Source organism: Python bivittatus, unplaced genomic scaffold, assembly GCF_059951505.1.
Source record: "Python bivittatus isolate LINGU-HERP-01145 unplaced genomic scaffold, Pbiv_v1 ctg000850_np1212, whole genome shotgun sequence".
Lineage (NCBI taxonomy): Eukaryota > Metazoa > Chordata > Lepidosauria > Squamata > Pythonidae > Python > Python bivittatus.
Window position 1 is genome coordinate 58,383,671 of NW_028277112.1, and position 24,411 is coordinate 58,408,081.

At 39.4% G+C, this 24,411-nt stretch overlaps 1 protein-coding gene across 1 annotated transcript in view; it reads right to left on the bottom strand.

Annotated features, from left to right (window-relative positions):
• Positions 1-245: 245 nt before the first annotated feature.
• GRIN3A (glutamate ionotropic receptor NMDA type subunit 3A) overlaps positions 246-24,411 on the bottom strand; it is a 120,871-nt gene continuing 96,705 nt past the window's right edge. Inside the window, exons 6-9 of the mRNA XM_088129878.1 lie at positions 21,101-21,252; positions 6,299-6,463; positions 4,201-4,274; positions 246-958 (exon numbers count right to left, since the gene is read on the bottom strand). Of these exons, the coding sequence (XP_087986004.1) occupies positions 619-958; positions 4,201-4,274; positions 6,299-6,463; positions 21,101-21,252 (731 nt within the window). The 3' untranslated portion in view covers positions 246-618. The remainder of the gene's footprint in view (positions 959-4,200; positions 4,275-6,298; positions 6,464-21,100; positions 21,253-24,411) is intronic.

A 24,411-nucleotide genomic window follows, 5' to 3' on the forward strand; every position in this document is an offset into this window, starting at 1 on the left:
AATGGATTGTTAAGAATGGTGTATAATTGAAACCCTTACTAATTTGTTGGCCTTCATCTTTCCATCTGATTTTGTAGGGAACATCTGTACTCCTCTTGCAACTGCTTGATGGAAATTACAGAGAAGGCCAGCCCCCACAGGGCCCTTGGAGCTCACAGTTGGAGAGACAACTATATAAGCTTAAAACCTCTAAACAGCAAAATCCATGCAAAGAACAATTGTGAATAATCTTTTAAAGTCTCTTGCTCTTTTGTTTTAATTAATGCAGAGAAAAAAAGTAAAAAGTGGAAAATTCATTTAATTGCAGTGAGAAGGAAAATAGGTGCTGCGTGGTCCGGAGGCTTCAAATTCCCTTAGCCTGAGATCAACCTTTCTACTAGGCTAAAACTTCCCACAGAGAAGGACCTGTTGCTACTTTGAAATACTCTGGTAACCAGAATGCGGCCATCTTTTGCCAGTGTTGATTTTGCAGGAAGGCAGGAGCTACTATAGACTGTAGGCCTATTGCTTGCTGAGTGTTGTGTCACTTCTTGGCATTACACAAAAACAAAAACAAAACCCAAAGGTGAGGGTGTCATACAAATTATTATAGTCTGATGTGGAACGAGGGCGAACCCCTCAAAGCTCCACAGTCCTATTTGTCCTCTGAAATTCCTCCAGCTCCAGTTTTCTGCTCATGGCTAACTGCAGTTCCTGCTTGATCACTTCGATCTGCTTCTCCAGTTCTGAGAGCTCCTGGATCACTGAGGTCCTAGCAGTGTTCACAGCATCTGCTTTCCCGTTGGTAGTCAGCAACCCTGGAGAGTCTCTTTTCAAGGGGGGAAGAGCTATATCGTGCTGCAGCTGTTTGAGCATCACTTCACTTGGTTTTTCAACACTGCAGATATATTTTCTTCTGTGGCAGTTGCCAGGGCTAGCAGTGTTCCATACTGAAACCTGACTGTTCCTGGGACTGGACCTGCAGAAAGATGTTCACACAAGGAATTAGGAGCTCATCATATATTTGTATTTACATAGTGAGGTACACTAAGAAAAGAAACCACGCATGAACCCCAGATTACTCTTCCAGTTATGACTCTTCCTAGAGCCATCACTCCAGCTTCTCCTCTAGCTTCATTTCTTTACTGTGTTGTGGTTTTGGATTGCTTGTGAGCTTTTCTAATTGGATCCAGCCCTGTCTGCCAACTGAGGTCCAGCACATCTTCAGGCTGACCAAACAACAAAACAATAATAAACCTATTGCTGCTTCATGAATAATCCTTCTGACTGGACAAAAACACCAGATAGCCCAGCATCTTGATTTACAATTATGGCTCTTCAGATGCTTACAAGAAGTCTGCTACCAGCTTATGGAGGCTAAGGCCCCATACCTTTGTTCTTTGTCTTTCCAGGAACTGGTGCATGAGACTAAATTACAGAGAATCTGGCCTTCTCGGCCAAGTTTTAATTTGCAAGGATGAGCAAGAAGAATGGCAGAAACACTGAACTAGAATGAATCTTGGTGGAAACTGGCCTTCCATAGGTCGATCAGCTATATCTTCATCAGTGGGGTCAGCTGGAAATTGCACATGATATCTGGAAAGCCATAGATTCCTCAACTCCTATTTTGTGGCTAGGCTGGGGTGAGGCAGGGTTTCAAGCATTTTTTTTCAAAAAGCTACATCCCATGTGATCTTTTTCTCTATATAGAGAATGTTGTCTTTTTATTTTGGATGTTTTAAAAAACAGTGCAACTCTACATGTATGTTATTGAGGAAAAAACAGCTTTCTGAAAAGTGTATGATTGAAGAAAACACATTGGTTGTGTTTCTCAGGGACTGTAATGTTGTTTCAGCATTCCTCATTTCTATACAACAATGATCTAAAAGCACAGATCAGAGTTATTGAGGAGCAGAGGGTCATTCTTTACACTGTTTAACTGCAGTGATTTGTTATCACTATATCTGTGGTTTGGCAACTTGACCCCGGGTAGGCTGGGTAGGAATTCACCGTAGAAATACAATATGGCTGAGTTATTTCCATGCTGGTGCTCAGCCCTTCTTTCTAAAGGGTTCTTGGCCCCAACATTTCAAATAGAATATTTCCCTTTTATTTATCAAAAACCATTTGAAAGTCACATTCATCTAGGAGTTTAGTTCTGTCAGATTTCTAAAAATTGCTTTATGGTCAGCCTAGCTTATTACAGGGGACATCGGAAAAACCAACAAAGCGGGATCTTTAGCAAAATACAGGCAGGCACGAATGGTATTACTTGTGTCATAAAGAGTATGAGGAAGCTAAAAGCACATCTGTCAAATCTGAAGCAGTGTTGCAGAGTCAGCTTGTGAATTGGCTTTAGAAAGAAGTTCGGTAATGGAGTAAGCAACACAGTGGCACTGTCCTAGGTGAAAATATCAGATAAATTGCAACCTGGCTTGGAAGAGGCAAGAAAGAAATGTATATTCAAAATAGCTTGAAGCTGGACAGCATTGTGCTGACTTTGGGGTCCATCTTTTGATTTCATGTACTGTACATCTTTCATGTTTATGGCTAAAAAGAACTGACCCATTTGTATAACTCTTATGCATAGAAATGCTAACAGAGGTATAATAGACCTTGGAGTTTTCTAAACATAGCTGTTGCAACACAACTCAACCAGCCAACTAGCTTTGTCCCGACTGAACCCTATGTTTGAAGGTTGTTTGAAATTGGTTACATTCCAAAAAGAGTCTCTGGGGCAAAAATCAAACTGCATCTTCTCTTTTTTGCTTTTCTGAACTGTGTGGAACCTGACCTGTGAACACCTACAAAACGCTATTTCAACAAGGCCTTGCGGTTCACCTGCATTCTGATCTTTTCCTAGTCTATCACGGATGAATGCAAAGCATCCTAGCCAGCTGCCTTATCAGCAGAAGAAAACCTGCCTCCCACATTATGTCATCTTCAATTAAAACACGGGAGGCTGTGGTCCTCACGTCCTGCTTGTGAGCTTTTCAGGAATATCTGGCTGACCATCTGCAAAGGCCTTGCTGAAGTAAAATAGCCTTTGGTCTGAGCCAGCAGCGCTCTCCCTCTGTTCTTCTGATTAAATAAATGCCTTCGTTAAGCAGGCAACAGACTTTAGTTTTTGGAATAAGTACTTCTAGTTTAGAAAAGCCAGGTTGTCTTCCAGGGCCAGATTAAGGCCAACTGATGCCCTAAGCACAGCCCAACTATGGTGCCCCTTGGCCCTTCCATTGCTTAACAGACAAGACATTAAGATTCGATAAGTGCTGAAGATTAAAAGAGATAAAAAATGCAGTTTCCTTCCAGGCCATCCCCCAGGCCAGACCCCACAACTATATTAAATATAACTTCTAAAAAGTTGTTTATTGATTTCACACTAAATAGCAGTAAGCAATATAAGCAGATTATTTACTTCTAACTAGGGCAAGAGAAAAAAAATGCAGATTTTCAAAGCTTTTCAATGCATTTTTAATAAAATAGTTAGCCATGCAGATTAAAGTCAAACGGCAGATAAGGCCAATTACCAAAAAAAAAAAAAACACCTAAAGTTCAGTGTGGCAGTGAAAGAATTAAGGTCATGATAGCTAGGGGGGGAAACTCTATGGTGCCTGAAGCACCTGCTTATTTTGCTTAATGGTTAATCCAGGGTTTCCGTCTTGCATGAAAAGGTATGAACGTGCCTCTTTTGAGATGACGCCCTGATATATAATAGATGCCCTGTCTTTATAAAGTACTTTATGAAGTGCTAAGGAAAAGTTCAGACCACTAGTAAGAGCTGTCTGACCTTCCACTCTCTTCTCCTGCTCCTCTGGGGAGAGGAGGCTATCAGAGGGAAATGGGGGTATCAGAGAGAGAATGGTGTCTTCACCTACCTGTCATGATGCCCTGACCACTCTGCAGCCCCTAACACATTATTTCTAAAGGACTATGGTCTCAAATAGAAAAAGAGTTGCTGCCTGAATACTATGTGTTAGACCATAGGAAGTCAGTCAATGGGAGAGGAACTATTATTTCAGGGAAGGTCATATAGGTGAAGTGGATCCTTCTGATAGGAGACTCTCTTGATCCCAAAATACATAAAACTTTGCACTTTTTTACAATGCATGACTGCATTGTGCAATACTTTTTTCCTTTAAAACAAAACAAAAAACACGTCTGGGGAATCCTTATCTACAGATGCATCTGCAAACGAGATTAAAAACTCATTTTTCTTACTTCTTTTCAACTGGCTTTGTTTTAAGCTGGTGCTTGTCTTCCGTAAATGAGTTGTTTAGAGCGCGGTGCAGTCGCTAGAGGAAAAACCCAAAATAAATTAGTCAGAAGGGAAATTGTCCTTGTATTTTAGGTAGATTGAATATAAAATGGGGACTCTGTAGGGAATGCAATATGAACATAAAAACTCTTTGCCTAATTTATCATTGTTACTGAATTTTGTATCTTTATGGCAAGCCCAAGGTATCAGTTCCCCATATTTGCTAATATTGCAGTTTAATGAAGGACTATAGATTAGATGGTTCAATCCTGAACTTTCCTAGGACAGAGCTGGGGAAGACAGAGGCAAGGTTAGAAATTCAGCCATAGAGCCAGGAGTGCTGCCAGTCAGGGTAACTAACTAACTAGCTAACTAACTAGCTAACTAACTAATCTATTTATTTATTTATACATCACATTTATATAGCCGCTCATCTCACAAAGCAACTCTGGGTGGCATAATTGTAGGTGAAATGGGCCAATAGCCTGACTAAATATAGCAATTCCATGTTTTTAGGTCAGAAATGGGGAAGCTATGACCATCGAGATGTTAACTGTACAGCACCTATGCACAAAATAGGAGGCCGGGGAAAGGGCTGTATTTCAGCAGTATCTGTAGCCGTAGGTTCCCAATTCAGATGACCATGCGACTGAATGCCATGAGAATGGTTTTTCATGTCTGGGACAGAGAAGCATTAGAGAATAACCACATTGCGAGTGTGACTGCCTGTTCCTCCACACCATAGAGACTACAGGAAAGAGAGGAGTCAACCCAGAAGAATGCTCTGATAGCAGAAACTCATGGCATTCTTCTCTTTTACTCAGTGAATGTTAAGAGGTGCACAGAAAACAAGAGGGTGGGCAGCTGAGAAGGATAAAGCAAGGAGGGAACTAGCAAGTCTGGTTTGTTTTTTTGTGTTCCTTGAGTAACGATGACTTAGGCTCAGAAAGCTCACCAGCAATTTTCATTGTTATGGAGAGCTTAGATTGTGGATTGAGGGAGCATATGCAGAACGCTGGTAGAGGTTAAGAACAGTCCAACGGACCATATGGACGACACTGCAGGCCAACCCAACCCACCAGACCATGATGTGATGACTCTCTGTTGTGTCTCTGGCTCACGCTGTACTTGGAACAGGAAATTCACCACAGAGATGTTGATCCTCAGGATGAACATAAGCTATAGGGCCTCTTGGAATCTTGGAAATGCTAATTTGAGCTTCTACACTTTCTGAATACATACATTTATGATAATATTCACACATTAGTGCTCTTTCCCCTGTAATGCATATTGTTTAAAATATGAAAACAGATAAAAGTTTTGTACCTTCTATCCATGTAGGAGAGGTAGAAATACATTAATAAAATGGGTGTAGTATAGATGGCATGTAGCTTCTGAGACATCCAGAATATCCAGAAGATATTGCTACATCTGCAATTGCTAGATATTGTAAGTAATCAGAAGCCTAACTAGGAAAAACAAATGTAAAGAAATGCGATGTTTCTGTATCAGTATGTGCAACCTCATTAACGATCAAGGAGCTCCAAATCTCTTGAGAAAGTACCTTTGCCTGCCAATTGTATGATTCCTGGGTCACTTTTCATAGAACTACATGATGCATTTTTCTCAACAAATAGAAACGATCAAACTACTTTTCCTTGTGAAAAGTATACTATTTTTTAAATGGTATTTTTTTATTTTGTTTTGTTTTGTTTCACTTTGTGAGCCACCCAGAGTCAGTTGGAAAGATGCATAAAAAAATCAAATGAAGGAATGAATGAATGCTATGCTCCTCTTCCTGCCAAATGCTATTCCACAAAAGTCCCAAAGGGATTAATTTGCAATTAATCCCAGCTACTTAGACCTGAGTCTGTTTTCCAGCTTCCATATATATAACTTTATCCCAGATTTTGTTTCCTAAGCACAGCTGGGATGTGATAGGATATCAAGAAGAGTCCTGGAAATGCCATGTATTCAGTCCAATCATTTCAGCAAGACTTTGGGTTCAGTCCAGGCAGAATTAGATCATTCCCTCTGAGACACTGACTTAGGCATATGTACCTGACTTGTATGGAGCCAATATGTCATCTTGGATTTCTGTTTAATCCGCGGTATCATCAGTCTGTAGATGATATGTTCTCCGATGGTAGTGAGAATAGACAGACCAAATCCAACACAGAGCATCACAAATAGCCCAGAAAAGTGCTTGATGCCCATTTGCAGGGTCTGTTGGAGAAGAAGAAGGAGGACAATGTATGAATGACATTTGTAAAATAGGAACACACATATAGCAAAATTGATGCTTATTTTACACACCTCTCCCACTTGATTTTCTTCCCAGGAAATCCTTGGGAGTTCATTTGATGCCACGTAAGGGGCTGTAGCCAGAAATGAAGATTTACAGAATCTCCATGGCGCAAGTGAGTTTTAGTCGCGTGAGACATGGAATTAAGCTTGGTTCCAGCAAGCTGCTGCTGCCGCCCAACCTCTTGGCGGGGTTCAAACAGACAATGGCATACTCAGCGATAAGGTCTGTCTGCCTTTGGGCTTACTTAGTAGTAGTGAGAGGTGGCTGCAAACTGCTTGCCATTTAAGTAACTCACAACTCCCTGAAGCATCACATTGTGAGTCTTTAGTCTGGGGAGAAAATTAACTCACCAGCAGAAGTCATGATTTCAAGAGGAGCGCTGATGTGCAAGAGCTCTTTTCTGGAGAACTCCTGAAATTTTGAACTAGCCTTCTTTGAATCTAGCTAATTTGATTAAGAAATCTGGGATCTTGAGAAAAGGAGTCTCAGAGATCATTTACAAACACTCATTCATGGATTTGTGAGCCAGAACCTGGATCTACCATCTTAAAGACACTTATTCCCCAGGGGCAGGGGCAGATTTTAAAACTACCACCTTGGCTATGAACAAAATTAAAGTTACGTTGCTTACTCTTTATTAAACCTAGCTGAGCATCTGATCAGTTCATAACTATCTCTTCATAATGGGAATAATGAATGATGTGAATAAGAACTCTAGGAAACAGAGTGTCCATCAGGCTATTTCCTGCACAAGCCCCCCCCCCCCAATCCAAGGAACACCCCAAGCAATTGTTCCTCATGTTAATTAGTGAGATGGCATTAAGGCATCAACATGGAGCAGCCTTGCATGAAATGGGTAAATGGGCTTTTAACTGAAACATTCCAATGAATTGGCTGGTTTGGTGAGCAGATCTTTGATTTGTATTGAATTAACCATCTTTCTTTGTGCATAGGTACATTGACAAAACATAAGCAAATTGTGCTGTAATAATTCTTCATTAAAGCCTATCATTCAGAGACAAAATTTCAGGTACATATTTAAGAGGAGAAGAAAATAATTGCAAAATAATAGTAATTGCTTGGAAAAATACGACGAGTAACCACCATTTCAGCAGATGTACACGCTGGTAATCTTCTAAGTTGCTGGTATCACACAACACACCCATATACTCTTGAGAATCTCAGAAAGGAAAAACATGACTGATAACTTTTAGTCCTTTAAAAGAACCTTCCCTATCCATGGCACTTGTTACCAGACAGTACAGACTGAAGGTTTGCGGACTAGTTTGTTTCAAAAGCTCTAGCTTCTTAACTTATTTTTGTCCCATGACAAAACCTCTCCAGTACTTTAACAAAGTTCATGCAAACATACAGGGTTTAATGAAGCAGGAGGGTCCCACCTGGAGTTAATGGCAAAGTTGGAGATTTGGGGAATTAAAAGGCCCAGCATCCGTCACCATTGGCTAGCATTACTGAGAACTGTTAATTCAGGAACATTTAGAGGGCTCCAGATTCCCTTCAGAGTTTGTTCTTATAAATGTTTAAAAATGGAATGCAATAAAACATGCTCTTTTAAAAGCATCGGTTGCATTCTGTCATGTTGTTGAATGCCATCATCATTGTAGCTGTCCCATTCACGTGCTCACACCTTGAAAGGCAGTGTGGTGTAGTTTGCAAGATGTTGGACTAGGAATGGGAGACCCAGATTCAAATCCTCCATCAGCCATGGAAGCTCATGGGGTGACTTTGACTCTCAGCTCAACCTACCTTGCAGGGCTGTGGTTGTAGGGAAAACTGGAGGAAGGAATGCCATGTATGGGACTTTGATGTTCTGATGGAAAGATGGGAACAATCTAATAAATAAATATGTAGTAGAAATTGTCTCCAAAACATCCCAGGTTCAATTGCAAGGAGAAGTGGGTCAACCCATCTGATATCTAGGCGAGCCACTTTCTCCTCATTGCATCTTTTGCCAATTTATTTTTTCTCAGTTTGAACACACATGCACACACGCACACACAGAGTTTTCTCAAAAACCATGTGATTATCACAATTAGCAGAACAGTATATTATAACTGTACTTCTTAAAACTGAAAGACAAAAGGTATACCATTGGTTTCACGCACTTAGTATGAACTCAGTGACCTTATCTGTATTTCAGTTAAAACTTTACATATAATGGCAATGCATTCTTGACTGCCTTAACCTTGTGCCAGTCAAAGGCAAACAGTTTTTACATTGAACCTAAGTTCTGTAATCATCTTCTTTTTAATATATGGCCTGAGAATAAATTCTGTAAGCTTCTCACATCAGAAAGTGTGCATATTGGTCTATGTGCATTACCCAAGTTTTGTTTTATTCATGTGATTTAAACCCCTTTATATTCCTTTCCTTATCTTCCTGGACATTAGAAAGTTCATATATCAATAATCAAGTGACATTTCTCTTAGGAGAGCCCATTCTACAGAAGGAACAGATAATGATGTTGGCCTTGACTGCAGTGCTGCAGCCCATAATTTATTTTTAATCAGGGAGAATTTAGAAAAAAAACTCTTCCTACTTGAAGTGGGCAGAGTTAGATAAAGGCATGGTAACATCTGGAGAGGCTTTAACCAGTTCTAAACTGTCTTCAAAATATTATGTGTGGTCTTAGAATCAACCCATCCATCTACATTGCCTAAGAGGACAGCTGCTTACTGGGGGTATCAAGGGAGGCCTAGAGGACATCAGCATTGTGCCAGTGTGCTGAAAGCTCCGCCCCTTTTGTATGTATGTCACAACACTGCGTGCTTATATGAAAGAGGCGGAGCTTGTGACATGACAGTGCATTTTGACACGAGTCCTGGATCCTGCAGACCCCTCTGAAGAAGAGAATTCACATTTTAATTCAGAGGGCAGATAAATTTTGGAAACCTCTCATAGGAGCAACAATATTGCACTCCAGATATTGTAGGAGGAGAGCTGTGATAGCCTATGGTAGCCAAACAACTGGTAGCATCTTTTCTGACAAACAAAGGTTGCTAAAAGGAGCATGCTTTCATGAGCCGCAGCTCACTTCAACAGATGCTAAACTGATGTAGGATTTAAACTGGTACGAGGTAGGGAGAAGAGAAGGGAAGAGAAGTTGCAGCTGCTGGTTATTCGGGAGACAGATTACAAGAACCTTTTCAATTAACAACTGTAACATGTTAAAAACCCATTGTGTTTCTGGACACCTACTGAGATAGCCTGAAACCTTTTGATTTAGGTGAGTTCAGCAATCTCTCACTCAGTTGTGCTGGTAAAATTTCTTTTTTCCAAGATGGCTACTATGAGATCTGTAATGGAGGTTGAATGCTTTGTTATTCCATTGCCCTTGTTTTGAGTCTTGATGTCACACTTGGGTCCATTAACTCTTTTACGTAAACCTTGTCCAGTTTGTCCTACCTAGAACCCAAAGAGTCATTGCTATCAGATGATGGCATATATCACATAAGAGGAAGAGTATGTGAAGGCACCTCTAATCTGCTTGTGGCCTGTAATAGTGCTGTTAGTGTAGGCATGGGGGCAAAACAGACATCTGAGTTTGTTGCAAGGTCTGGTCCCCATGTTAGCATCATCGTCTGGTTGTGTCTTGTTGCTTGTGAGAAACTGCTTCAGTTGGGTGGTTGCCTGTATGCAAGTACGGGCCTGCCAGAAATTGTGCAAGTAATAAGGTTTGTGTCAGAAAAAGGAGGAAACATTACTTTCATGCCAGATCAGCTAAATATGAAGTTAGGCAGCCTCAGCTAGGAGTTGGAGATGAGATGAAGGCAGTATCTTGACAGAAACAGCTAATGAAGCAATCTGAGTTGCAATGGGGGTGGTGGGGGGGTGGTATGGATGAGCCCCAGGAGAATTAACTCTTCATATAGTACTTCTAGAAGTCAGTTGTTCTGTAAAGCTAGCAGACACCTCCCGTGTAATAAATGCTGCCCAGAATTCCTGGCTTTGTCTTATTTCACAGGATAAATGAGAGAATTCCATGCCAACTTTCCCAAAAGTTTGTTTAAACATACAGGACAAAAATGAGATTGGATCAGAACCAGGAAAAGAGGGCTAAAGCTTTCCCGTCCTAGAACCCCTGATCTGGAGGCATATCCAAAACATAGAGCCAAAGTACTTGAATCTTGTCAATTCTAATTTAGTCCAAAGACCCAGAGAAAACAGTCTTTTGGTGGCACTGATAGGCTTCACTGAACAGAAACAAGCAAATGGGATCTAGTACCAGTGGATGTTAAATTTAATAATACTTTTTTGTTGTTTTCTGCATTTTGTAAGCTTGATTTTGTGTCGTCTAACCCTGTTCACTGGCAGGAGCAAGTTTTATAATGAAGGCAGCATTGAAGAAAAGTTTTCAGCTGAAAACTGTTCCTTTTATGTGAAGAAAAAAGAAATAAACTATGGCTGCTCTTTTTGATTAATTAAGTAATGTGCCTGATTATTCTGTTAGTAGAGGAGGAAAAAAAAATATTAATCTGACAAATCTAATGACAAATCAGGGCAAATGAACAATATATCAAAATACCTACGATTTTTTTTTCCTACAAAGATAATATTATAGGCATTTTTTTTCCTGATAAGGATTATATTTTCTTTTCACACTAACCTCTTTATCTTTCAGACTATCTTCTTTTTTTCCTATGCATCCCAAAGTCATGACGGCAGCATGACTTTCTCTTTGTTTTGACAACAGATTTAAAGAGAAATGTAAACACTGAGTGTAAGAGCACAAAATTTGCAGCTTTCAATTAAGCAAGTTTAATTTAATTTACAGTGATGAAGCTCTTATATTTAGGCATTTTGATCACCTCCCGTGGAATGCGCTTAGAATATTTCCCTTCTGTGGGGTGGGAATGACTAGTTGTGGCTAGTTAGATGTTTCTGAATTGTAACTTCCATTAGCCTCAAGTACTGAGACATGGTGTGGGGTGCTAAGCATCCAGTGATGATGGATATTCAGTGATATCTAGGGCTACAGTTTCCCCACCCCAGATTTAGAGCACATTCCACAAAGGTTGGTACCAAAAAGAGCCAACAGATTACTTGGCCAAAGCCATGACTGAATACCTGCATCATAAACTATGGTTGGTTTGAACCATAGTTTACTGAACAAAATAGGAAGAATCCAGAGTGATACTTGAAGACGAGCAAAATTATCAGGGTTTTAAAAATACATTCCTGGTTTGTTGCCCATCTTGTTTAGGTGTTCTAGCCTTGCATCCCTTAGCTCCTAGGCAACATATGTCCATAGAAAGTCCTCAATGCTCTTTTGAAAGTTGCTATTGAATTGTAATTTTTGCTGTGACAGAAAGAGAAAATTATTAAATACCTGTGGTGATAATTAAATATGATTCATTGTGGTAAATAAATCATATTGATTTAACAATTTCACATGATTTTGATTGAATTTAGTTTCAGATGACATGAAAGAGTCTCAAGTAGTTGTTTAACTGTCCTAAAATCAAGATCAACTGATCTGGGTGGGAAACAGAATGAGTGGGCTGAAGAAACAGTCAAGTGATCTTGTAGTTCTTCATTAAATTGTTCTTGGACGAGCCTTCAAATAGAGGACACTTGCAAAGAGAGGGTTGTCCCCTATAAAACAAAACACACAACCACCATTCAGATATTCGGCAAACATAACTAAACATAGAAGGAAGGGAGAATTTTGTGTGTTGTTTCTGCCCCCTCCCCATTCTCCTTTCTTGATTTTTCCTGTGTTGCTGCTAAACATTTGAAAAGAGTTTTGCATAGTCTGCACCTGAATTGGTGGTGATGCCCCATTCAATGAAGAATCCTGCAGAGTTGGGGACCCCCATTGTACAGAGTTGTGTAATCACATGCAATTCAAGAAAGCTATGGTTACTCATTGTCTTCACACTTTTGGGGTCAACCTGACTAGATTAGGAGTAGAGGGGATAGGCAAGAGTATGTGTTCCTGTTCCTTCCACCAGAATTACATTTACCAAATACCTGCAGAGGGCTTGATTATGATGTTTGTAAGCACATATACTGCCACACATTCCACTGCACATCATTATCTTCCTTCACACTTTTTGGAAATAAGCATAACACAGGCCCATCCTTCAGACAAGGATATCTGAACTGAATAAGAGACATTAGCCCGTATGTTCTTGGCCTATCTCTAGTGTTCTTGTTTAGGTATGAGGTCAGAATGGAAGGTGAACCCAGCATTTTTTGAGTTTTTTGAGAGGATATTATTATGACATTGATGGTGGGTTGGAGTTTTAATCTTATGTTTTTATTGTTTGTGTGTTTGTTGGCTGCCTGAAGTTATTTGATATAATATAGGCAAATGTATAATTTTTAACAAATAAGTAAATGTCAAGGGATTGGCACTTTGTCTATATTGAAGTTGTTGGGAGGGCCAAAGCAAAGCTACATTTAAAAAAATTCTGTCCATGTTTAAAATTAATTAAAAGTAACTCCTCACTAGTCATAAAAATTAACAAATTAGTTTAGCAAAACAAGCTTTAAATATAAATGTAAGGACTCTTTTTTTTTATGAACAGCAAAAGGGGAATTAGAACTTTGAAATCAAGGTCTAGGATATTATTTGAAGGGACTAAAGATCAAGATTATTAAAAGTAAAAGGAAGGAATGTAAAGTTGGTGTATTTGATCAAGATTAAAATAGATATGTTGTTATCTCTGATAACCCTTAACGGACTTTTGCTGATCAGGACTGAAATGATGAGGCTTTAAGGATTTGTTTATAGATAAGAGATGAGATATGGGAAGAAGAGATCATGTGTTGTATTTTAAGAGAAGGTGATAAGTTACTAAAATTGTTTATACTTGGGATGAAGGGGGAAGTAATTTCTTTATATATTTCTTTTCGTTTCTTTTACTATATTGTTTTTTCTTTCCTTTCTATTTTCCTTTCTCTTTCTTTCTTTTCTGTTTCTTCTGTTTCTTCCTTTATTTTTTTTAGTTTGTATTAGTTTTTACCTTTGTAACTGTAACTTTTAATAAAATTATTATTTTAAAAAAATAAAAAATAACATTTGATAAGAATTTCTGGAGATTGGAGGGGTCCATGTCATTTGAGGACCTTTATTGTATGAGCATGAAATATACCTGGATCTCTTGAGAGAAAATGTCAATGAATTAGGGGAATAGCATTTGGTCACTCCCAAAATTCCAAAGAACTTTAGCCCTTGGAAATGCTTAACAGAATTCTTTACATCTTCTCCAACTCCAACTTTCAGGATTTCTTGGAATGAGAAGCCAAGGTAACAAATCTGATATAACACCAGTAGGTTGTTGAAGGAATTCATTATCCATTTGCCATTTCCATCCTCTGTTCTGAACATCTTCCCAACTTTTCTAACAGTTTCTATGCTCCTTGAAGTTGACTATTATTTCCCAACGGAACTTAATGGCAATCAAGCAGCTGATGCATGATTAGAAGAGGCTGTTCTGGCAGAGGAAAGCAGAACATTTTGTAAAGCAAGCTTATGTTATGAAAAAAACAAAGAACAAAGAAGACTCTTTAAATAAACAGAGAGAGGATTTCATCAGGGAATAAAGTGCAAATGTACTGTGGGCTGAAAAGTTGGTTATGGAGTGACCAAAAGAGTGATGAAAACCAGAAGATAGATATTTCATTGTTTAGCAAGGTCATCACAATCGATACTTCACTTACAGATATGGGCATGCCAGACCATTTGTCATGTTTGACATGTCCTGGAATGCAAGCCAGAAACTTTAATCAGAAAAGACCTTAAGGGAGGGCGAATCTTGTACAAACACCTAGATCCCTTTGTAGAGTGTATGCAGGGAAGAACATCCTCTTTATCATCCTTTCAGCCTGGAGAGATTGCAGACATTCACCACAGAAGCCCAGATAACTATTGCAAGGTTCAGAGTGCCATTCCACTCTGCCTTCAACAGGTTTTACCAATTGTTTAGGATGCCACAGAGGAAAACTGCAGGCTCCAGACAGAGACCGTGGGGTTTTGTGAACCCACTAGCATCCTATAATAGTTTTGATTGTTGGTATTCCCTGGCTGGTTGTTTGCTATGATTTGATGATTAAGTGGTCTTACAAATCCAATACAGAGACAGACAACTGGATAGTATCCGTGGAGTTTGCTTCTGATCACACTGCCAACAGCCATTATGGTGGTTTCTCCTGAAATTCAGATTTTTTTTCTCAATTGAATTAGTACTCTGAAAGGGAGTGGGTTTTTTTATCCTGTCCCTCCCACCTCTTCTATTTCATCAGAAATGCTACACCCACTATAACTTCATTGCCTAGCCCCTATGTCCCTTAGCTGCAAAAGCTGTAGCCTCACTTAATGACCACACCACTTAATGATGAATTTTCCAATCCCTATTGTGATTGTAAGTCAAGGACTACCTGTCACTGTTGATCTTATGCCCCACCCCCCCGGAAAATTCTTCTTGCATGGCATCTTTTGAAGGAAACCAGCATTTGGAGGAGGGATAATGAAAATAGTGGCAACAATAATGACAACAACAACAATAATAATTCTTTTGGCAGCTACCAAGGATGTGAGGGCTGGTGAGATGATACTGGAAGGGTAAGGCTAGTATTTCAACCCACAGGCTTTCCCCCTATTTTAGGAGGCATAATAAACTTATATTTCTTATTTTTTGATTTAACATTTCACCAAACCTGGTACTGTTGGATATTTGATTTTAGGACAGATGTAATACAGTACATTCAAATGGGAATCACCAGTGAGCCTGATCTAGGAGTCATCTCTCCACTTCACCTCTCTGTGATGAGGATAAAAGCTTGGTGAGTGAGACTAGAGACTCGATGCCTGATCCTGAGCTCTTTGGAGGACAAACTTGTCAACATTCAAACATTTTTATAGCTCCACTGATTTCAGTGGAAGAACTGTTAAGTAAATGCTGAAAAGTATCTCCCACTGGGATTGATATGGTTTAACAACATTTAGTTTTGGCTACAAACTACCTAGCTCTTTTGAAAGACAAGCCATATGATTGATGTTCCTTTGCATCCCCCAAACCTTATTTATGTAGAAGTAAGCCCATTTACTTATTGGACATCTTTCCAAGAAATGTATATTTTACCTTCCAAGAAAAATAAGATTTGCACAGCTTATTTATCATCTTCCCGGAAGACTACAGTATCTTGGCAAGACCTCTTTTTGCAAAACAGCCATGCAGCAGAGCCAGAATGCAATGGAATGCAGTGCATGGCAGTGCGTGGCTAATGGGCTAATTTGTTCAGGGAGACTGCAGTGGTGAAAAGGTATAATCTTTTGGAATGAGATCAAATATCAGATAATCACATTCAGTTACCAGCACCTCTGATTTATAGAGAATCTCGCATGGCGGGTGGTGGGGGTGGGGGAACAGTAGGACATTACAGCCAATTAACAGTTTGGAGTTGGAATCAACTAATGCTCTGATTTAAAAGAAGAAAGCTTATTTCTAAATCCCAATTATTTTAGTGTTTACGATGGAACAATCCTGGAACACAGATAAATATCTGTGACATTCTTGTGTAATTTGCTAATGTTGATTCTGCTGGCCACAGAGAAGAGGGATCAAGTATTAACCAGTTTTGGGGTCTGCTAAATTTTGGTCAGATGTTTTGAAAGGTTAAATTTTGCCTAAAAAAAAAAAAAATGGCTACACAGATGTACCTGGATTATGAATTCTGAATCATGCCCCACAATTCATGCAATCACAGATATTATTTTGAAATATACCTAGGCCTATATAAAAATAACAATTCCCTCCTAAAGTTATGAAGATAAGGAATGTCTGTCTTGTTATATCAAATAAATCATTTCAATCAGCATTCTGTTTCAGAGTCTGGGCTGGCTTGTTGGTACCAGAAGCAAGAATGGCAAAAGATGCCCTCAAAATGCAGAGAATCCAAAATTCAATCAGGTTATTTTGGCACTCTGAGAAAAAAACATCTCAAAACACCTTGTCCTCTCCCTGCTGGTCACAATACAGCAGTAGTACGTTAAACTACAAACCATTGGCTGCCATTTCATGGTATTCAAGATCTGCTATTTGAGGCTGTCTCTTCCCACCTTATGATATGACCTGTTCTGCAAATAACATCTGTATTTCTGTGAGCTCACAGAAAAAGCAAGAAAGAGATGGCCTGTTTTGCTCCTGGTTTCATCTCTTTGGTGATTAGATGCACAAAAGGACAGGAATTGTACAGAAGAAAGAGTTACAACAAGCAAAGCTTCTATATGAAGCTATGTGGAATCTCTTCTTCTGTACAACCATTAAAAGAGGAGAAGTCCTACCTACCCTTGCTGTTTACCAGGCAGATATCATAAAGCAAGAAGCAGAAAGGTCTAAGTACAAACTCCTGACCAGCAATTTGCTGGTCAAATTGTTACCTAGATTCTTTTTCTCCCTTTGTGCTTGGGTGAGGATTAGACAAAACTGAGGTAACTGAGTTTTTGGGGCTCCAGAGAGTCCACCACTGCCTCTGATCACAAAGGGACCTCTTCCTCACCCATCACAAAGAGGTAAGAGGAGAGGCAGTGATGGCTGGGGCCACTTTCAGCCCCTTATTTGTTGTGGTGAAGCCAGGGCTGAACAGGACCTGGGCAACTTGACTTCTACTCTTCCATGCAGACAAGGACCCAAATGTGTGTGCCAAAGAATTTAATAAGTGTGCTGTTGCCTGTTTTGTTGTTGCCTGGTAACTGATGATGATGGAGGGGGAAGATGAAGACCATTTGGTGGAGGATTAAAAACAGATCATGTAGCAATTGGGGCCTTTCCTCTGGTGGTATAGCTAAGTGACAGCATTCATAGGGCTACCAAAACTGGGTTCCAAAACGCTGGACAACCACTAACAGACAGTAAAGAAATACAAAGAACTCTTTTTGATGTCATTGAGTGGTCATCTGGATTTCTGAAGCCCCAATCTTGTAGCCCTAACCATGACCTACTTGCCAGCCTACAGAAAAAAGACTAGAAAGGACAGCCTGACCTGACTCATCTGCCTTCTCACCTGTGAGGGGCAGCCCTGGACACATGGTGAGTGGGAAACCATGAGAGGACCTTTCCAGTGGTAGCTCATCAAAGGTTTTCCATGGAGATGTTTACTTGAAATATTCTTTATCATTGTTTCCTCACCTGGCAAGGAATTTAACAAAATCGAGAAGCATTTGGGATGAAGAAGCAGTGGGGTATACATTTTTCAAACAAGGAAGCAAGCCAAAAATCAAACAAACTGCATGAGAGCGCTCTGGATGAAATCATCCATAAAATGACCCTCCCAACCTTGGTGACTTTGGGAGGGTCATTTTCTCTCTCAACCCAACCCACCTCACAGGGTGGTCATGGGGAAAAATGGGCAGAGGGAGTGTTAACCTTGAGCTGAATGAAAGATGGGAAACAAACAAATGAACCAAGTGTGTCTTTAGTCAGTAGTTAAACTTTTCAAATAGTTCTTGGCCAAGCCCTGAGCACACATCAGCAATCTGAAGCCTCCCTGTTTACGTGGATGAGTCATATCTCCTTCATTTGGAATGAAAGACCACTTCAAATGTTCCATTTTGGTCCAAATATAATCATTGTTTAGCTTCTTATTAATTTTAGCCTCTTGGTGATAAATCATCGCTCATCAAACTGATTAAAACTAATCAACTAAATATCTTAAAAATACTTAAAGCTGATTAAAAGTATACTTCCAATCTGTAGAGGGTTTTTCTTTTTTCTTTTTTTTTATTACAACAAAGTTTTCAAATGATGGGATTGCACGATAGGGCAAAGAAAGATACTTCTCTTCAGCATCTCTAGCAATGACCAATTTGCGTAATGCTTCAATGCTCCACTAGATATCTCTCTTCCAGTATGGATGAACTACATTTCTCCAGTTTGATCTTAAATGGTCCGTTCTGAGTTTGCATTTAAGTTAATTTTGTAACAGGCCAGCTTGTAAAGGAACACCAATTCCCATTTTCATTGCAGTGTTAGCCAAAAGGGTGTCTTCTTTTTCTTTTTAAAAGATTAATAGGCTGTCTGTTTTCCACCTTAAAACTCCTTATTATAGGAGAGAATGAGATAGAAATTACATATTTCATAAGACAGCTTTTTTCTGGCAAAAAAGAGGTTTTTTTCTGTAAACAGATATCCTGTAAGCGACATGAATTGCTTACTAGTCCTTTTAACAGAATGTTGTCCTGGACAATGATGTTTCAAAGTACCAGGGGCATCACAGACCAGTTCGCTGGGATAGAAGCGTTACATTAAAAACTGGTCTTTCTCCAGGAAGAGTTCATTTTCGGCTATACTTTTGCTGAAGAACCTAAAACACTACTGTCTTTCAGTATGCATATTAAAATCAATATAAGAGACATGTTCTCTTGTGCTGCTTAAATCCTATTGATTTTGAAAGGGTTTTGGCTCACCTATCTTCCTATGGATGGGTCCACAGTATGCATATCCCTTTGACTAAGAGCTGGATGCAAAAATAGTCTTCTGTGAAAGTCAGCATCCAGATTTAACAATTTATGAATTATACTTCAAATGATCATACTACTGAAATGGTGGGATTAGCAGGTAGGTTATTATTAGGGGAGCAAATCAGTTTCCTAGCTGCTTCTCTTCCACTCTACTTTTGTTGTGTGTTAATAATGCCAGTTAGGGAGATATGTCCTACTTTTTGCTAAGCTGAAGCATAATGAACTCAAGTGCATTCATTTTAGCATGTGGCTCTAGATTAATAAAACTGCTTACCATAGTAACCAGGATAGTGAGCACTTAGGACTGAAATGGATTGGCTGTTAATTGCAGGAATGAATTAAAAGACACACAAACAGGACTCCTGGCACTAAGAGCAGGGAAAAAAGCAGTTTTATCCTCTTCTCTTTCATTAGAAATCATCTCCCTGAAGTTGTATTGGTAGTAGGGGAAAAAAGCTTTCCTTGACACTAAAGGATCGTTCCCTCTTAGACCTACTATGGTAGCTACTTACGGTCCTTCAAGACTGCTTTTTGATTCTTCTTCTCAAGAACATTCATGCAGTTGAAACTATACTTGGTATGATCCTTAAGTTAAGTGAGGCTTCGTCAAAGAATCTTTAGAAAAATGGAGGTCCTTAACCCTTCTCATATTGGCCTGTTGAGAGGAGGGTTTGGGCATCAACGCAATAGCTGGAGAATTTGCCCATTTGCATAGCCATGCACAAAGGTTTTTTTTTTTTCCTCCCACAGAAGGCAACTTGGTCAAGCTAAGGCAAGATACTTGTCCAAGAATCTGAATATAAGGCTGAGGTGGGGGCTGAGCCTCCAAACACAAAGCTACCCATTTGATCCAGAACACAGGTTTTTTTTTTTAATCCAATAAAAGATCCATTTCAGAGAAAATGAATTTTATAGAAGTCTATTCATTCTCTAATTCAGATTCCTCCATTTTTTATTTCTGTTGGCCCACGTGCCCCATCCAATTGCTTCTCAAAGTACAGATATGCAAACCCTGAAGGGGGTGGATGGATAGGAGAAACAGATTTAGGGGACACTTGAAAAGAAGGAGGGGAAATATATGGTGTCATGTTCTGACCCCATTTTGTGCTCACCGTCTTTTCCACCCTCCTATGGTTCTATGTATTCTCATGCCATTTCCAGGAACTCACTTAAAATCCTAGAATGTAAGAGATGGAGGAGATCTTTCAGATCATCTAGCCCAGGGTTCCTCAACCTCAGCAACTTTAAGATGGGTGGACTTCAACTCCCAGAATTCCCCAGCCAGCATGGCTGGCTGGGGAATTCTGAGAGTTGAAGTCCATCCATCTTAAAGTTGCTGAGGTTGAGGAACCCTGATCTAGCCCAACCTCCTGTTCAGGAATCTTTCTTCTCTTCTTCTTGAATCTTTCAGGAATCTTCTTCTTGAATCTTTCACCCAATCCTGCAAGATGCCAACTCCTCCTTTCTCTAGACTCTTTCCAAAGGCCATCTTCTTACTTTGGTTCCTTCAAGCTCCTGATACAATGGCTCTGCTCATGAGTGACTTTTCTAATATATATATGTAAGCATCCATTCTCACAGGAGTGGATGAAATGAAGATTGGCATGTGAGAAAAAGGGGCTTGTTGACAAACTTATCTAATTCACAGATGATCAAACATGCAATCTAAAATGCAATTGGCCTTGGAATATTCATGTGTTCAAATTTTACAATCCAGTCTTCCAGTTAAGCAAAACACACACACAGACACATACATAAAACCAGAGAAAAATGTATCTGTTAGGACTAAGGCATGCCAACTCTGTACATAGGTGAAAGTAATATAGAAAAATGAATTATACTAGATGAAATTTTTTGAACAAATGCAGTTACAAAGAACAGGTGCATGTATTAGGATAAAGGTATGTGAAAAACGTATATATACTTTTATGCAGGCTTTAACAACAACAACAAACCAGAAAACATGACAGGAAAGCGATTCAAATAAATGCATAGTTGAACAAATGAGACTCAAAGGGATGGATTTATCTATCCCAAGTGCTGGAAGGGTGTATGGAACATCTCTTACCTCGGTCACAGCAAAGCTTCTTTTTCCACACGGTACCACTTTGTACCACTTGTCATGTAAGACATCCATGAAGCCGTGGGACTTATACTGGCTGATCAGTTCAGAAATATTTGAGGTCAGTGGAGAGTTTGGAGGAAGGCCAATACCGTACCCTAGCAAAAGAAAACACCAGTATTTTTCTCATTAGATGATGCTTGCCCATGCTTGGGACATAATTGCCAAACAAGAATATTTAAAATTGTAGCTTTGGCAGATGGCCATTAAAACATCCATTGTAACCTCTGTAGATACCTGTTCCTTTAACTCACTGAACAATGGAATATTATCCTCTACCTTGGTTCATAGCAATGGCAACCTTTGCAGGAGTGAGAATTTTTCCTTCTCCTTTGGGAAGGTTCTGCTGTCAATGCCACTATTAGCAGATATACAAATTACACACAAACAGCAGAAGCACCAGAGATGTCCGGTGAGGACATGGTGAACTGATGTCCCTAAAGCAGCAAGGGTGATATTACAACTGAATTGGCAGTCAGATGCTGGATCCGGGCCGCTGAAATCTCTCTGGAGAAAGGAGAGATCATGAGATTGCCCACACGTACTCTGGACAGCTACTACTCATGAATAGATGGGAGGAACTGAGGTTTTTGCCGTCGCTGGGAGTCGAGGGATACCAACTGGCTCACAGTCATAATGTAGCCTATATGGACAAAAGGTTCAGCTGATCCGCATTTCTTAATCATCTTTGGAATTACTTTTTTACTCTCTTTTAAATATTGAGAAACTTCAGAATGGCACATTTTACAGCATTCACTGGGTGAGTTTCCTTCAACCCTTAGTGAAAGAAGTTTTAAGTACGAATTTAAGGACTTAGAAAAATGATGTTTGGGATTAAACAGCAAAAGGGTGATTAAAGTGTTGGTTTTGAAAAGTTATAAATGGGTTAAGGGTCCAAATGGATTTGAAATAAGTTTTTGAAATTTATTATATGAATCCTTCCCATGGGAAACTGCTGATGTTTTGAATTCTAAAAATAAAAACATGATAGGATGGGCCTTTGAAGTTTGGACACTAGAGGGAACCAGAGGAGCTAAAGATTGCAATTAAAGGAGAAGGACACCTAAATTTGACTTACTAATACAGAATGAAGCAAATTACTTGAACATCAGAAGCTAATTTTAAAAATATCTGCCATCATAGATAGACAGTTTGTAAATGTTGTTGTGGAAGAGGAACAAGTTCTACTGGTTGCAATTTTCTTCTTTCATTCTGCTAACCTTTCTCTCTTGTTTTAGCCACCTCCTCCTCCTCCTCTCTCTCTCTCTCTTTTCTCCCCAGACTATTTAAAAACCAATCAGCCACTCTGGCCAGGAGCCTGAATTGCTGGCTTGCTGATGGCTTTCGTCCATAATTCCATCCATTGCAGCTTATTTATCTGTCCCTTTTCTTTTTGTTCTCTCCCTGCAAAAGAGATTAAGCTGAGGACCACACCCAGGTCTCAGTCTGCAGGTTCCCCATAAATCATCAGTGTTAGCATGTCTTTAGTCATGTGAAAGGCATCCTAAAGTGGTGGCTGAGTAAAGGTCTTTTGGTCTTCCATAAGGCAGATAAAATAACAATGCAAATCTCTATAACATAATCATGGAACATAACTCTTTCTCCTTCCTTCCGGCTATAACTGTGAATAGGTTTAATTGATTACAATGTTGTTGGTCAAGTGAGAGCTGAGTAAAACTCTCCTTATCCCTATAAGTGAGACAGACTTTTCATTAACTTTTTTTAAATGGGGATTTCTTCATCATCACAATCAGGTCTCGTACAGCAGCGTACAGCATCCAAAATCAGTAACAGTATAATATCAATATAAAATAGTACAATATACAATAATACAAATTTATTTTGAAAATTTGTATTCTGATGCTGATGGCTCCACACTGATTAATCCACAAAGGCCTTTTAGAAAAGCCAAGTTTTTTATGAGGTTCCAGAAGAGCCATGAGAGAAAAACTTGCCACCCTTGCTTTGGGGGAGTGAGCTATTCAAAAGGGGGCACTTCAGAGAATCCCCACTGTGGAGTCCCCTCCATCATACCTCACATTAGGAGGGGCCCTCAAGAGGTGCTCCCTGGTCACCTGGACTGGATGACCAGAATCTATCTAGGAGAGGTAGTCTCTTAGCCAGCTTGATAAGCTTGTGATATATTTGACAAGTTTTCCAAACATTTGGAACCTTTCCCCTACCTTTTCCTGAGTACTCTCAACTTGCTTTCATAATCCTTGAAATGTAGTGGCCAGGAAAAATCCCAAATGCTTTAGGTCTGGTCTAATTATAAAATTCAGTGTGTGTCCCAGAGTCTCTCTGAGTCTCCTGAGATATGTTAGTTGGATAGTTAAATCAGAATACTTGCAGCTTTGTTTCTCCTATCAAGACACATATTTCCTTTCAGTATCATTATTTAAAACACTAGTTTTTGTGCACTAGTATCCAGCTACATACTAGCTAAGAAGTGGGGCCAAGTAGTTAGTACTTGGATGGGAAACTACTGAAAAATATCACATGGACCTAGAAAGAGTGTCTAAGAAGTTGATGGGAAACCCCTTCAATACTGTGGCTAAGAGAACTATAAGGCAAGTCCATGAAGTTACCACAAGTGAAGAAAACTTTAGCTTTTTACAGTACTGTTATTTGGATTTTGAACTTCATCCAAACAGCATAACATTCCCAAACACTGTGCCATTAAAATGAAAAGAACCCTTTCAACCCACTTAGTTCCTCATATGAAAATATGAATTATAAATCATGTGTCAGTCCCAGTCCTACAAAAGGGGTTAAGATACAAAGTATTCACTAAGCTGCCTTCTCCAAAACACTGTTCTGACAATTTTACAAAATGTACAAAATCAATATCATTATATTCCCTTCCCCAGCCCTAAATGCATTGCCATCTTATACAGGATCCTGTAGTATAAAACCAGGGGATGGGAGATACGGGGACTATAAGTCCATGAAAAGTTTCTGTAAGATTCCCTCCTCCCCTTTAGTTGGTTGATTTATTTGTTTCTTGTTCTTTCTAGAATGTCTACATGAGCCATAGAATCAAACAACAGCTTCTGGCAAAATGAAATATAAATAAGTTTTTTCCCATTCTGTCAAATCAACAATAATGAAATTATTCAGACGGCAACCTCAGCAGAATCACAATCTTGAAGCATCTTCCACCTGAACAATTTTATTTTCTGTAATAGTACTACTCTATAAGGGTTGTGGCCTGTAATCAGCATTTGATAAAACCACATACATTTTTTTGGCTGTGT